This window comes from Trichomycterus rosablanca, chromosome 4 (assembly GCF_030014385.1).
Source record: "Trichomycterus rosablanca isolate fTriRos1 chromosome 4, fTriRos1.hap1, whole genome shotgun sequence".
NCBI lineage: Eukaryota > Metazoa > Chordata > Actinopteri > Siluriformes > Trichomycteridae > Trichomycterus > Trichomycterus rosablanca.
Genome location: NC_085991.1, coordinates 27,837,530 through 27,850,260, shown reverse-complemented (window position 1 = coordinate 27,850,260; position 12,731 = coordinate 27,837,530). Strand labels below are relative to the sequence as shown.

Below are 12,731 nucleotides of genomic sequence, written 5' to 3'. Positions count from 1 at the left end.
TACAACACAGACAGCATATGCCATTTTGTCACATCTGAAATGATTTGATTCACATTCAGAAAAAATAAAAATAAACTAAAAACTAAATGATTTTTAGACCAGGGTAATTCTCTTGCTGAATAATTGTGTACTTTTATATTGATAAAATGAGGTGCAGACTGCTTACCTACCTACACCATGGCCTTTTTAAATGTATAACAGTCAAAAGCTGGAAGTGAAGACAGTGGTTTCCAGCGTTAGCCTAGAAGTACTGAGATTTCTGTGGTTTCCCTGAATTTTTAATATTATTATGTACAGAATTTACAACTTTGTGTTGAGAGATCTTCTTTTTTTAATCTGACTGACAATTCTCTCATAAAGTTTGGCACAAAGTGGTGAGCCACGGTCTCTTTGCTTACAGAGACGGAAAGGATCCTCCTTTATACCCAATTTGTTTGTTTGTTTGAGTTTAACGCTGTATCAGCACATTAAAGCTATTTATATGGCGGTACACATGTTGCATCCTAAGACAACATCCTAAGATGTTTAGATTTAAATGTGTCAAAAAGCTCAGTATTGTCCCTGATGATGTAGTCTTAAGCAGGTTTTGTTATTGTTTTCTGTGTTTAGTGCTGGGCAGTCCATCAATATGTGTTTGATTGTTAGTGTAGCTTTGCATAGATGGAAAGTTGGTGCAACCTCCCCTGTAAAAAGGTGCTTATGTGTCAGTTTGGAGAGTCCGATTCGGCATCTTGTAAAAACATAGTCTGGTTTAGACAACTGTCCATCTAACATAGGATTTTCCTACCTTCGGTTCAATTTCAAACAGTTTGTTGTGCGGTTTACTGTCCCATTCATTTTGCTATGTGTTTTTTAATGATTGGAGAGATTTTTGGAAAGGCGTCTGTGGGAGGTTGGGTCCTTTATACTCAATACTAATTCCCTTATCTGTTACCAATTTACATGCTAATTGTGAAATGTTTCAAAATGCTGTAACTTGAATACTCCATAAACTTTTCACTCAAATTTTGCTGCGTCCCAACATTAAAAGTGTTGCGGACATTAAATTCTATAATGATCAGTAACATGGGAAATATTTTCTCTGTAGTATTAAAAGTTTAATAACAATTCAAGAAAAAACAAAAAAACAAACAAAAAAAAAAAACAGATTTTTTTCCTTCTCCCCCTTTTCTCCCTTTTAGCGCGTCCAATTGCCCCATTGCATCATGCTTCCTCTCCACCAATGCCGATCCCTGCTCTGATTGAGGAGAACGAAGCTAACCCACGCCCCCTCCGACACGTGGGCAGCGTGCCGTATGCATCTTATGACCTACACTTTGACGAGTGCAGTGCAACTGAGCTGCGTGTACTGAGGGACACACCCTGAGAGCACTCTTTTCTCATCTCTGTGCAGGCGCCATCAATCAGCCAGCAGAGGTCGTAATTGCATTAGTCATGAGAGAAAGACCCTATCCGGCTTAGTCCCGCCCATGGACAACAGGTCAATCATTGTTCATGTAGCCGCTCAGCCTCAGCCGGAAAGGCAGAGCTGAGATTCGATACGATGTATTCGAGATCCCAGCTCTGGTTCCAGCGTGTGTTTTTACTGCTGCACCAGCTGAGCGGCTACAGATTTATCTTTTTATTGCATTTTACAAAATGCCCCAACTTTTCTGGAAATGTGGTTTGTAATACTTTCTCAATATATACTGGTCCTGGTAATACTGTTGTGAGAAACTCCGGCCATTAGAGTTATTTGTAAAAGAACACTCCAGCTGTGTTTAAATATCTAGTTCAATTAACTGACTGAAATCATACACACAACCATCCATTAAAATACAGCGACCTAAATTAGCATGTATGAGTATTCACATCCCAGTCAGGAACGTGTTGAGTGTTGGACTACATTAGTATCTATTAGCATACTGCTACTTAGGACCTTTGAACCGTGGTTAGTTCACCCCACGTATTGCATTTGCCAAGCCTCATTTGAGCAATGTACTTGAAATCTGCTAAATAAGCCTAATGGGTATTGCTTCAATATGGCATACATACTTTTCTGATGTCGTCAAGGTTTGTGATTTCAGGGGACAGGCCTCCGTGCACGCACAGGAACTGCTGGTTCATAAGGGCAGCCAACGGAAGGCAGTCGAAGGCATCCATACATACATCATACACCCGCTCCGAATACTTAATTTTACCTGTGAGGGATAAAAGCGAGAAGAGACAAGACAGCAGGGAGGAAGCACAAAGCTAACATCAGTATACATTAATACACTGGACATGTGTGTTGGTCAAAAGTGGAGGAAGGTCTTAAAAGGCCATTCACTTCAAACCAACACTGGAAAAAAAACAGTAGTTTCATTCTGACGGGCACTGTTATTCTGCCCATTTATAAGCAATAGATCTAAGATGTAAAAAAAAAAAAAAAACCTATATAAAAACATGAAGCACTTTAACTTTTTACTGTAAACTTCATAAAATGTAAAGCAATTTCAATAATTACTCTACACTGTGTTTGTGTGTGTCTGTAACTACAACCCCAAGTCAGAAAAAGGTCGGGACAGCAAGGAAAATGCAAATAATAAAAAAAAAACAGTCTGAGTTTCTTACATTGACTTTTATTTCATTGCAGACAGTATAAACCTGAGATATTTCATGTTTTGTCTAGTCCATCCTAGATGCCTCAGAGCCCAGAGAAGTTGACACCGCTTCTGGACATGGGTAACATAAGGCTTCTTTTTTGCACAGTAAAGTTTTCAGTGCCATTTGTACTCCATAACTCCGTATTGTAGTGGTTGACAAAGGTTTGCCAAAGTAATCCCTCAGCCATGTGGTTATATCATCTATTGTTGAGTGGCGGTTCTTGATGCAGTGCCGTCTGAGGGATCAAAGATCACGGGCGTTCAGCTTAAGCTTGAGCCCTTGGTCTTTATGCACTGAAATTCCCCCCAATTCCTTGATTCATTTAATGATATTATGCACTGTAGAGGAAGAAATACGCAAATCCATATCTCTCTGATCTTCTTCATGTCTACACTCCTTGCCGTACACTCAGATCTTCTTCTGCCCTCCAATTAACTACTCCTTTGGTTCGTCTGTCTACTATGGGGGCTAGAGCTTTTAGCTACTCTGCCCCACATCTCTGGAACTCTCTCGCTCCTGACATTCGCACCATTGATTCATTCCCTAGTCTCAAATCATGCCTTAAAATGTATTTCTTTAAACTTGTCTACCCTTAATCAGTGTAATTAATTATGTACTGATGTTTTGTATTGTAAGGTGTCCTTGAGTTTTTTGAAAGGCGTCCATAAATAAAATTTATTATTATTATTCCCTTACGATCTTTCTTTGATGCACATTGTTTTTAAACATTTCAATAATTTTGTCACGCATTTGTTGACAAACTGGAGATCCTCTGATCATCTTTGCTCATCAAAGACTCCTGGATGCTGCTTTTGTACCAAACCGTGATTACAATCACCTGTTGACATCACCTCTTTGAAATCACATCATTATTTTAGTTTATTCACCTCATTACTAGCCCTAAATTGCCTCAGTTCCAACTTTATTTGGAATGTGTTGCAGGCCTGAAATGCAGGAATGGAGGAATATAAACAAATGAAATGAAGTTGAGCAGACAAAACATGAAATATCTTGGGTTCAAACTGTCTGCAATCAAATAAAAGTCAAAGTAAATGTAAAAAACTCTGTTTTTATTTTATTTGCATTTCCCATACTGTCCCAACTTTTTCTGATTTGGGGTTGTAGAACAAGGCCAGTTTCTTTTTATTTGTCCTCAAACAGTGTTTAAATTCAGTTAAATTCTTGGCAATGCAGCAATTAAAATGTTGTATGTGTTTATGTGGCAAAGTGGGTGGCAGCCATACTTACATTCCTGTTTAAAGGTGAAATACTCTGTTAAATGTCTACATTCGTGGTTCCCGCGCAGCAAAAAGAGTGTTTTGGGGTAAAGAATTTTTAAAGCCCATAAGTACAGCACACACTAAAAAGGAGAAAAAAAAACAAACAACAAAAGGTACTGTTAAAGACTTTTTAATACACCAAAAACCTTTTTAATTTAGGTAAAAAAAATACTATTTTTCATTTGGTAAAAAGAATATTTTTACACAAATAGTTTTGTTATAATAGAATTGTTCCTTTGTTCATTCAATCACCCAATAACAAAGTAAGGCAATTTATCAAATTTGAAACAATCAGGTTTGGCTGACCTGAAACTCAAAGAAATAAAAAAAAATCACCTTAAAGGTTCTACACAAACATTATGCCACAATCTAGTGAAATTCAGAGAGAGCTTATAATTCTATCTATCTATCTATCTATCTATCTATCTATCTATCTATCTATCTATCTATCTATCTATCTATCTATCTATCTATCTATCTATCTTTTTTTTTTTTTTACTATACATCAGTGGTGATTTCTCTAAGACTGCAAGGGAAGCTCAGCTTCCACTAAAATGTCAAAAATTAAATGGTCAAATATGTACAGTTGTGTTAACATTTCATTGACTACAAATGCATTAGAACACGTTCATCTCGAAGACGAGTTCGTTCAGAATCAGCTAATTATCACAAATCGACTGACTCGAACTTCTCATACATTCCCGTAGCGTCAATGCATTTACCCGCAGAAGCTGAGCGTCTATTCACTTCAATGGGACTGCATGGAAGGTTTTTTTTTTTATTGCTTCGAAACTCGCCGGTCATTGGATAAATGCCACGATTTTGTCCCGCCCCCGGACGCTGAGCGTCTCTGGGGGTGAATGGAGCTGTGGGCGGGTCTGGACGCTGAGCTTCTGCAAGATGATTGGAGGATCAGTCGAAAGGCTGAATCCCGTTTTGATTGACAGCTATTTTGATCTCTACACCATCACTTAATCACTGGGAGCTTCAGTCCCATCGCGGATTTTGCGAGTGAAGTCGAAGGACAAACTGCAACCCATTTCAGGCCATTTTCTTGAAAAGGAACGGAGGGCAGAATTTATGTATAAATAAATTGACAAATTTTATGATGTAAGCCGACAATGAGCTTCCCCTCTTTGAAAGACCAGCAGCCGCCACTGCTATACATACATACTGTATATACAGGGTGAGTCAAAAAACACTTGAATGGCGGAAACTAATTATTCACAAAACACATTTCATATTTGCAAGATGATTTACAGGAAAGTCTCAACCTGTTTGCCAAATATACTGAAAAGGAAAAGTGGAACAGTAGTGAGTCTACTCAGGAATAGACAGTCAATTTCTGCAAAAACTCTAAAGACTTAAGACTTGGGTAAGACTTTCAGTAAGTCACAAATAATCCCAGACAACAATCCCTAAATCCTAAAATCTACAACACTGTAAATGGCTTCAGCATTAGCTAAACCCAATGTTTATAACTAGAATACAAAAGAGACTTAAAAATGTTCATGAGAAGGTATCAAGGAGGAAACCACCACTGACCAAGAGAGACATGATTATCTGCAAAAGACATCTGTATGAACTCCTAAATGATTAAAACATGACTTTTTTACAGAACTAAATATACATTCTAAGTGCTTTTGATAGTCATATACATCTGCTGAATGCATGTTAATTTGTCTACAACTCATACAACATGACCTGGTAAACTTAACCATGCCAGTTTATTTGTGGCTCTTTTTTAAAGCCCATTCTTTAAAAATAATTAATATCTAAACAAGCCAAAGTTTTCTTTACATTAGCTGTGTAAACATGCCCTATTTTTATCATTTGATCATGTGTAGGTCTTTATCAACCTTTTTAACCTAATAGGCAAACATTGTTGGATGTTTGCACTACTTGCCATTTTGAGCTTTGGAATGCAAAAAATATATAATGAAATATAGTGATATAATGACTTAAAGCGTATGCATATAAAACTATACTGTAAAAATCTGGCATGTATTTTTGTAAAGCCATTTTAAAGTAAAATAAAGTAACTGGACACAACAAACATATCACATAATTGAGTAAAGCTAAACTAATAAATAGATATTTTCATTTACTCCTAAAACATCCACCTAAAAATAACAATTCAGGAAATGTAATAAGCTTTAAAGTTAGGAAAATAAATATCATTTTTACACAGTACGTACTTCAATACTGAAATACCCTCTGTCCACATAGTCGCCTAGGAAAAGGTAGCGCGTGTTGGCTGGTGATCCTCCCACCTCAAACAGCTTCATTAAGTCAAAGAACTGTCCATGAATGTCACCACAAACTGAAAAACAATGTGGACGAGAAAAAGAGAACAAATGTTAGACAAATATACACAAAATACAGTCATACAGTACTAGTTCTGAAAATGTAGGCAACTTTTTCCCCAAGATTTTACATTAATATGTTATTTCATTTTTGCAACAGTAAAGAACACATAAGTAATAGCTTTTTATTGTGTGGAAATCAACTACTGGTTTTATAAAGCATTTGGTAGACAGCAACATTTTATTCACACTCTGTACTGAGTGTGAATAAGAAGCTTTGGGAACTGGAAAATTGATTCTCCGCCCTACAAATCAGCCTAGCATGTTAAATTAAATTTGGAGCTTAATGATGCCCCCTGATAGAAGTTGCCTGATATTTATAAAATGATTTGATTTAATACCAGAGTAACAAGGCTGTTTTAAAAGTGAGTATGAAGTATACATCTGTGTAACAAAGATACTTGCTCTGCTATAACATTTAGTAATGCAGTGACAGAAAGCTTTCCTCTATCTTGTTAGTGACCACCAGTGCCTACAGCTTTTTAGATAAAGAGTGTCACCTGGCCTCGTTTATTGAATAATACATGCATCAGTGCCGCTGGGTGAGATGCACCATTATGCAATAAACAATGCAGTGAAAGCCACTTTCAGAGAGTATCCAGCTGAGTAATAAGTCATAATGGAAATTGGTAACGAGTTGAACTGTTATATGGGATCCTGCTTTGGCTTTTCTTTTTTTTTTTTTTTTTTTTTTTTTTTTACTTTTCCTTGTTCTGTACAATGGAAAAGTCAAGTATATTGCATTAACATTTAGTAAATGTCTCATTGATTGGCATTTGTAGCTCAGCAGTTAAGGTACTGAATTATTGATTGGGGTGACTCTGGTTCAAGCCACATCACCACTACATTGCCATTGCAACTAAGCAATTAACTTAACCCTTGATTACATAAATTGCATTTAGTCACAACTGTACGTCGCTTTGGACAGAACCATCTGAGAAATGTAAGTAAAAAAGTATTTTTTGAAGTGGTGAAAGTATGAAAACCAGTGTACTACTAGTTTGTGTCATGTACAGTGGATATAAAAAGTCTACATGACACTGTTACAATGCCAGGTTTCTGTCATGTAAAAAATGAGACCTAGGTGAATAATTTCAGAGGAATATGTTTTGTGAGGGCATCTCCTGTGACCCTCTTCAGGTCACCCAAAAGATTTTTAATTAGATTCTGTTCTGGGCTCTGTCTGGGCAATTCCAAAAATGTGAACAACTTCTAGTGAAGCCATTCTTTTGTTGATGCGGAGGTATGCATTTAGTCATTGTTGGGGTTTCTGTATGGAACTTATGTCTGGCTTTCTCTGTGTTGCATTTTTTGATGCAGTGACAAAATGTGTTTAGTGACAACAGTTTTCTGAAGTTCTCTTGAGGCCATGTTGCTATATTTATTATATTAGCTTGATGGTCTCTACTGCAAGGCCATCTGATAGGTTAAAGATAGTGTACTTTCAATTGTAATTTTAGGTCTTGCCCTACATAGACTGAGATTTCTCAAGATTGTTTTAATATTATGTACAGTAGATGGTAAAATATCTTATTTGCATAATTGCAGTGAGAAGTGTTCTTTTTAAACTGACTGAAAATTCTCTCATGAAGTTTGGTACAAAGTGGTGAACCAGAGCCCACAATTGCTTACAAAGAATAAGCCTTTAGTGGATCTTCAATTTAAACCCATTTGATTCCCTCACCTGTTACCAATTCACCTGTTTATAGTGAAATGTTTCAAAATGGTGTCATTTTAATATTATTAAAATTTTTCATTTTAATATTGCATTTTAAAATTTTTCATTTTAATATTGTTGCCTCAACTTTCTTTGAGTGTTGCAGGCATCAAATTCTTGTCATAAAAACTTGTTTTTATTTACAAAATACAGAGAATTTTTATTTTATTAAAAACAACAATAAAAACAATAAAATATAATAAATAAAATATTACTAATTTTCCATATAATAATGGTAATAATAGAAATAATCATTCCATTATTAAAACAATAATTATTAATTAAAAAATAATTTAAAAAAAATCATTAATAAAAAATATTATTTACAAAGTAAAACATTATTAATATCATTATTAAAAAACTAATTAATGATGACTAACAATAAAAATTATTATTATCTATGAAAGTATTTATTCAATAATAATAATATTAATAATGATAATTAATGATAGTTATAATACTAATACTACGAATAATAATAATTATTATTATCATTAACAGATTTAACACAGAAAAGAAGCACTTCAACAACAAAAATAATGGCAAAGTGATAATAAAAATAATGTGATTATTTTTTTAAGGTTATGGTTGCTTAGTTATGTCTGCATGTGGCTTTTGACGGACTACTATGTGTACATTTTGCTGTTGTCACATTTAATTGGCTTGAGGATGAAAAGGAAACATGTGTAAGCTGTTTCTGTAGCAACCATGCACATCTTTCTGAACTTGCCTTCTCTTTAGTTGCATGAAACACTTTGGATTTTTTTTATGTAAACATAATCAAGTCTGTTTATTTCTAAACTACATTAAACTCCTTTAATACCAGTACAGTGTCCTCCTATTAATGTTTTTACTGACTAAGAGAAACAGCAATACAATGACATTTAACAGAGACAAAGTCAATTCATATGCACTCACCTTTCTCTACACCTTTTTAAAAGGTTAAAATATCTAAGTCAGAAGAATGTCCTGCTCAGTGACCTTTTCTGTTTCATTTTAATGCACACAGTAAATATAAAAATAATTTAAGCAAAAACTACAGCAGGCTTTAGACTTTAAAATTACAAATTCACCTAACATATCTGTACAGTGCCCTAAAGACTTTGCTAGTAATACAATGAGATATTGGTAACTACCATTATTCATCAGACATTTCTTAACATATTATTCAAATAATCTTACATACAGAAACCCTTTAAATAAACGACCACCTACAATTTTATCATCTAAAATATAAAAAAAAAATTGTCTATGCTTGTTTCAAGATTTTATTGTAATTTCAGTTGAAGATTACCTGAAGCTAACCATTTTGTTTATAAATACAATAAATAAATGCAATCATACAATAACTGACAGATAACTAAACACATTCTCTATTAAAAGCAAGAACAGCCCAGTACAACCAGTGGCTTAACGCTTCTGTAAGAACCTTATTTCCATGGATACTGTGCATGGCAAGCTCCGTTACAGTGGCCATTTGAAATGCAAATGCTATTTGCAAAATGATTGTTCCAATCCCCAAGCAGCTCATCAATATTTTCCGTTTTCCTGTGTACCGTTCCAGCAATAAATTAACTGCTCTCAATTTAATGTTTCAGAGTTCTAATAGCACAGCCCTGAATATGCTGATTTCATTGCTGCTAATGTTTATACCATTTTGTTTGTCTGTCAATCTGGCCGCCCCATTAACCATTTGCTGTTATTTTTTATTCATGGAAGCGGAATGAATTCTATAATTAGAGCTTCCTTTGTTTGATCATTTGCTCACACCGACTAAGTCAAGCTTATTAGCATTTAAACTACTTTATACAACAGTGGTATATCTGCACACATACATAGTAATTTTTGGATTCATGTGTTTTAGCCAGACCAGTTGTTAACAGGTGTAATAAATCAATTATATAAAAGAAAAGTATATGCATCAACACTTGCAGCAAGGGAAGTTTAAGGATGGCCGTTTTTTTTTGTTCCAGCATGACTATGCCCCTGTGCACAAAGATCAAGGTCCATTTTATCAGCTTCACTTACCATATACTGTAGAAGCACTTTGTAGTTTAACAATTACTGACTGTAGTCCATATGTTTCTCTGCATGCTTTGTTAGCCCCCTTTCATGCTGTTCTTCAATGGTCAGGACTCTCCCAGGAACACTACAGAGCAGGTATTATTTAGGTGGTGGGTCAATCTCAGCACTGCAGTGACAATGACATGGTGGTGGTGTGTTAGTGTGTGTTGTGCTAGTATGAGTGGATTAGACACAGCAGCACTGCTGGAGTTTTTAAATACCGTGTCCACTCACTGTCCACTCTATTAGACACTTCTACCTTGTTGGTCCACCTTGTAGATGTAAAGTCAGAGACGATCGCTCATCTATTGCTGCTGTTTGAGTTGGTCATCTTCTAGACCTTTATCAGTGGTCAAAGGACGCTGTTGGCTGGAAGTTTTTGGATGGCGGACTATTCTCAGTCCAGCAGTGACAGTGAGGTGTTTAAAAACTCCATCAGCGATGCTGTGTCTTATTCACTCATACCAGCACAACACACACTAACACACCACCACCATGTCAGTGTCACTGCAGTGCTGAGAATGATCCACCACCTAAATAATACCTGCTCTGTGGTGGTCCTGGGAGAGTCCTGACCATTGAAGAACAGCAGGAAAGGGGGCTAACAAAGCATGCAGAGAAACAGATGGACTACAGTCAGTAATTGTAGAACTACAAAGTGCTTCTATATGGTAAGTGGAGCTGATAAAATGGACAGTGAGTGTAGAAACAAGGAGGTGGTTTAAATGTTATGGCTGATCAGTGTATAAACACATGAAGAAAAGCTTGGTTTTAAGTCCTGACCTCAGCTTCACTAAAGAGCTTTAGAATAATATCTGACATTAGTCCAGGCTTTCATGACCAACATCAGTGCCCAGCCAGACAAATGCGTTTCTAAGTAAATGGGCACAAATTCCCACAAACATACTTTAAAGACTTATGAGACGCTTTCTCAAAAGAGCTGGAAAGATTACATTTCTTTTAAAAATGGCATGCCCAACATGCTCATGATCAAGTGTCCAAATACTTTTGGCCATATAGTGTATACTGTGTGTTTTTAAATAGACTGGAGTGTATTTGCACTGCATTTATCTGCAACTAAAAACAGACAGATAGATGTACTTTATTTTCCCAAGGGTGCTGCAGGGGCAAACCAAGATAAATAAGAGATATACTGCACACAAAATCAAAACACCTACTCATACATACTAGACATATTTTTACATTTAGTTATTTAAGTCCCAATAACCAATTTGCCTGCTTAACTTAATTTGGTCTTTCTCTTATCCAAAAGACATTTTGCCCAGAGATCTGCCATTCACTGGATGTTTTTTGGTGGTGGTGGGGAATTCAATTAGGCTGCAGTGAAAACAAATCTTTTTCTCAATTCTGATGTTTAATATAACCATTAACTGAAGCTTTTGATCTATATCTGTATTATGTCGTGTATCTGATAATGTGGGCAGAAAATCTACAATTAAAAATCCGGCATTCTGGACAGTTAAGAAAAAATGACTAATTAGAAGCAAGCATGAACTGAAACTGAATATTGATGGGCAGCTGCTGCCACTAAGCATGACTAATGTTGCCATGTGGATTAAAATAGCATTGCTTTAAACTACTTAATTCTGCAAATATACACATCTGTACATGTGAATATGAGACATGCAAAGCAGCAGAGTCAAAATGTCTTTTACAACTGTCCAATTAGCATCTATTAAAGAAGTTGCAGTGGGTAGCAATTAAGCTGAGTGCAGAGTCTCTGGAGATAATGCGCGCGCACGCACGCACGCACGCACGCATGCACGCACACACACACACACACGCTCTGCTTTTGATATATACTTAAAATACATATAATTTCTATAGATGCAGGTGGACAATTATCCAGTTTTATTTTAAATTAATGCCTGTGGTTACCGTAAATACCTGCATATATGCACAGCTGGTGGACCGTGTGTGAAGCAGAAAAAATAGGGCTGCTCAGTGAATATAATACTGGACTAGTGATCAGAAACCCCACCATCGTTAAGTTCCCACTGCTGGGCCTTTGAACAAGACCCCTAACCTTCAACTGCTTGTACTGTATTCAGTCACACTTATAAGTCACTCTGGATAAAAGTGTCTCCCAAATGCCGTTTATGTAAATGTAGTCTTTACATGCGGTCTGTCCTCACCTATTTCCCTGCTGGTAAGGAGTTTTGCATGTGCTGTCATGTTCAAATAGGTTTCCAAAGCGCAGATTACATTTATGTGCACCCAGCACGCGTTTAACCAACGTTTACCCCATAACCAGAAAAAGACAACAAATAATAGTTGTGTTAGACCTATACATGATAATCCATTTATTATTGTCTCATACATTCAGTCTATCCTTCTTCTTCTTTTGGCTGTTCCCATTAGGGGTTAAGGAGGAGAGGAAGACCAAAAGAGAAGGTTTATGGACTCAACAATCCATTTATTATTGTCTCATACATTGAGTCTATCATTCTTCTTCTTTCAGCTGTTCCCATTAGGGGTTGTCCTGAGAATCACCCCACCTCACCGTATCCATAAACCTCTTCTTTGCTCTTCCTCTACCCCTCCTGCCCGGTGGCTCCATCCTCAGCACACACACAGGAGGAGGAAAGGAAGGTCAACAGAGGTTTATGGATTCAGTCTTTCCAAACACGCTAATTAGGTTTACTCGGATTTACAAAT

The 12,731-nt window shown here is 36.2% G+C and overlaps 1 protein-coding gene across 4 annotated transcripts in view; it reads right to left on the bottom strand.

Moving 5' to 3' along the window:
- The window catches only part of LOC134312289 (protein phosphatase 3 catalytic subunit alpha), a 163,248-nt gene that overhangs the window by 45,315 nt on the left and 105,202 nt on the right, over positions 1-12,731 (bottom strand). For all 4 annotated transcript variants that reach the window (XM_062994120.1, XM_062994122.1, XM_062994121.1 and 1 more), the window contains exons 3-5: positions 6,104-6,228; positions 3,874-3,985; positions 2,035-2,180 (exon numbers count right to left, since the gene is read on the bottom strand). In XM_062994120.1, the coding sequence (XP_062850190.1) occupies positions 2,035-2,180; positions 3,874-3,985; positions 6,104-6,228 (383 nt within the window). The remainder of the gene's footprint in view (positions 1-2,034; positions 2,181-3,873; positions 3,986-6,103; positions 6,229-12,731) is intronic.